A 2,249-nucleotide genomic window follows, 5' to 3' on the forward strand; every position below is an offset into this window, starting at 1 on the left:
TCCTACATCAACCGACAGAACCTCTACATCCTCTTATCTCCCCATGGCCATTCATAAAATGGGGGATGGATATAGTTGGAAAATTACCAGTGGCCCCAGAAGGAAAAGTCTTCATGTTGGTGATGACTGATTACTTCTCCAAATGGATCGAAGCTGAAGCTTTCGTTCAAGTAAGAGACAATGAGGTAGTATCATTTATTAAACGTAATATCTTGACCAGGTTCGGGATCCCGGCTGAAATCATATGCGACAATGGATCCCAATTTATAATCAAAAGGACAAAAGACTTTTGCACAAGCTGGGGAATCAAAATGATAATGTCTACTCCTGTTCATCCCCATGCTAATGGTCAAGCGGAATCCAACAACAAAATCATAGTAAACAATTTGAAGAAAAGGCTGGACAAAAAGAAAGAAAGATGGGCAGAAGAGCTTCCCTTCGTTTTGTGGGCGGATAGGACCACTTCCAAAGTGGCCACAGGTCAGACCCCCTATTCTTTGGTGTTTGGAACAGAAGCAGTAATCCCTACTGAAGTAGTGATCCCGACGGCAAGATACTTGCTGGAAGACCAAGAGAATAATGACAGGATCCTAGCACATGATCTTGACACTATTGACGAGCTTAGGGATCTTGCCAAAATACCCATTGCTGCTCATCAGCAAAGGATCACCAAAGCTTACAATAGGAACATAAGAGTCAGAAAGTTTTAATAGGAGACTTGGTATTAAGGAAAACATTCCAAAACACCAAGGATCCCAGTGCAGGAAAATTGGCTCCTAAATGGGAAGGACCATATCTTATAGATGCTGAAGCAGGAAAAGGAGCATATTGGCTAGCAACACTCGAAGGAGACGTTCTGCCAAGATCCTGTAATACTATACACCTCAAAGCATACTATATGTAAGTAGGGTACACTGATCCACAACAAAACCAAGATACACATATTCTTTACCTTAAAATTTGCGTTGTTGCTTGTTTTCTCCTCAAATACATTACTAACTTATGCATCGGAGGGGCGTTAGCTAGACTAACGCCTACCCCTAGCTAACGTTTGCTATACAGAACAACGTACGTTTAAGGATCCTCAATATCGAAGATCCTAAAACATCAGGATCCTCAAGATTGAAGATCCTGAAACATCAGGATCCTCAAGGTGGAACACCTTGAAATGCAAGGATCTTGACACATGAAGATCTCAACGCCTTAATACTTGGTAAACTCAATTATATTTAACAATGTAATCTCTAAACTATCATACACACAAGCTAGAGACTGATCATCTCTCCCACACTTAAGGGTACTTAATCCCCTCTAAGATTTAAAGAGGTAATTACCTCTTTCACACGAACTAAGGTTTATACACCTCGCTTGGACGCATGATATCTAACTGTGGGATACAGGTAAGGGGATCATTTCACGATTCAATGGCTTGGCAACCCTCTTATCCTTGAACACAAGTTGAGATCCTTAAGGTTTATAACATTTTCATGTTATCCAGAAATCGGGATCCTACCCCACTGATTACTTAAGGTTTATAACATTTTCATGTTATCCAGAAATTGGGATCCTACCCTAGTGATTACTTAAGGTTTATAACATTTTCATGTTATCCAGAAATCGGGATCCTACCCCAGTGATTACTTAAGGTTTATAACATTTACATGTTATCTAGAAATCGGGATCCTACCCCAGTAATTACTTAAGGCTTATAACATTTTCATGTTATCAAAGATTGGGATTTTGCACCAGAAATTACATAAGATCTTCATGTTATCACACGTTGGGAATTTTCCCCAGAAAATACAATCCAATTGTAACGTTTTCATGTTATTTTAAATAAGGATCTCTCCCATGAATTGCATCACAGGTTGGGATCCTCCCCAGAATATAACATTAACATGTTATCTATTTTGTCAAAGTCTATAATCTAAACAAGTTATCCTAAGGAGAAATTCCCCATATGAAATCTAAGATCCTTATTTTTAAGGATTTATGACAGTAAGGATCCTTGCCCTTAAGGATCCTTATCGACCTTCATTGTAAATTCTAAAATTCAAAGACTCATGAAGCTTAAAAAGAAACTCGAAGACAATCAGGTTCCATCTTTCCTTAACTTTGAAGTTTTAAGTAAAATCAAGGATCCTAAAATTTCTAAGATCCTAAACCAATCGCTGACTTATGAAATTTCGTCACTTCAGAGACATTCACTATTTTGATATCTTTAAAGAAGTTTCAAAAGCATATTAAAA

At 38.1% G+C, this 2,249-nt stretch overlaps 1 protein-coding gene across 1 annotated transcript; it reads left to right on the forward strand.

Moving 5' to 3' along the window:
- The first annotated feature begins 317 nt into the window (after positions 1–317).
- Positions 318–710, forward strand: LOC145163952 (uncharacterized). Its single transcript, XM_079082686.1, has one exon. It carries the CDS (start codon positions 318–320, stop codon positions 708–710), a length of 393 nt encoding a protein of 130 aa, XP_078938812.1.
- The last annotated feature ends 1,539 nt before the right edge of the window (positions 711–2,249 follow it).

The sequence above is a fragment of the Lactuca virosa genome, chromosome 3, assembly GCF_052849685.1.
Source record: "Lactuca virosa cultivar CGN04683 chromosome 3, Lactuca_virosa_CGN04683_v6, whole genome shotgun sequence".
Taxonomy (NCBI): Eukaryota; Viridiplantae; Streptophyta; class Magnoliopsida; order Asterales; family Asteraceae; genus Lactuca; species Lactuca virosa.

Excerpts from the sequence above, each read along its gene's own strand:
- LOC145163952 (XM_079082686.1), top strand. The coding sequence starts at position 318 with ATGTCTACTCCTGTTCATCCCCATGCTAATGGTCAAGCGGAATCCAAC.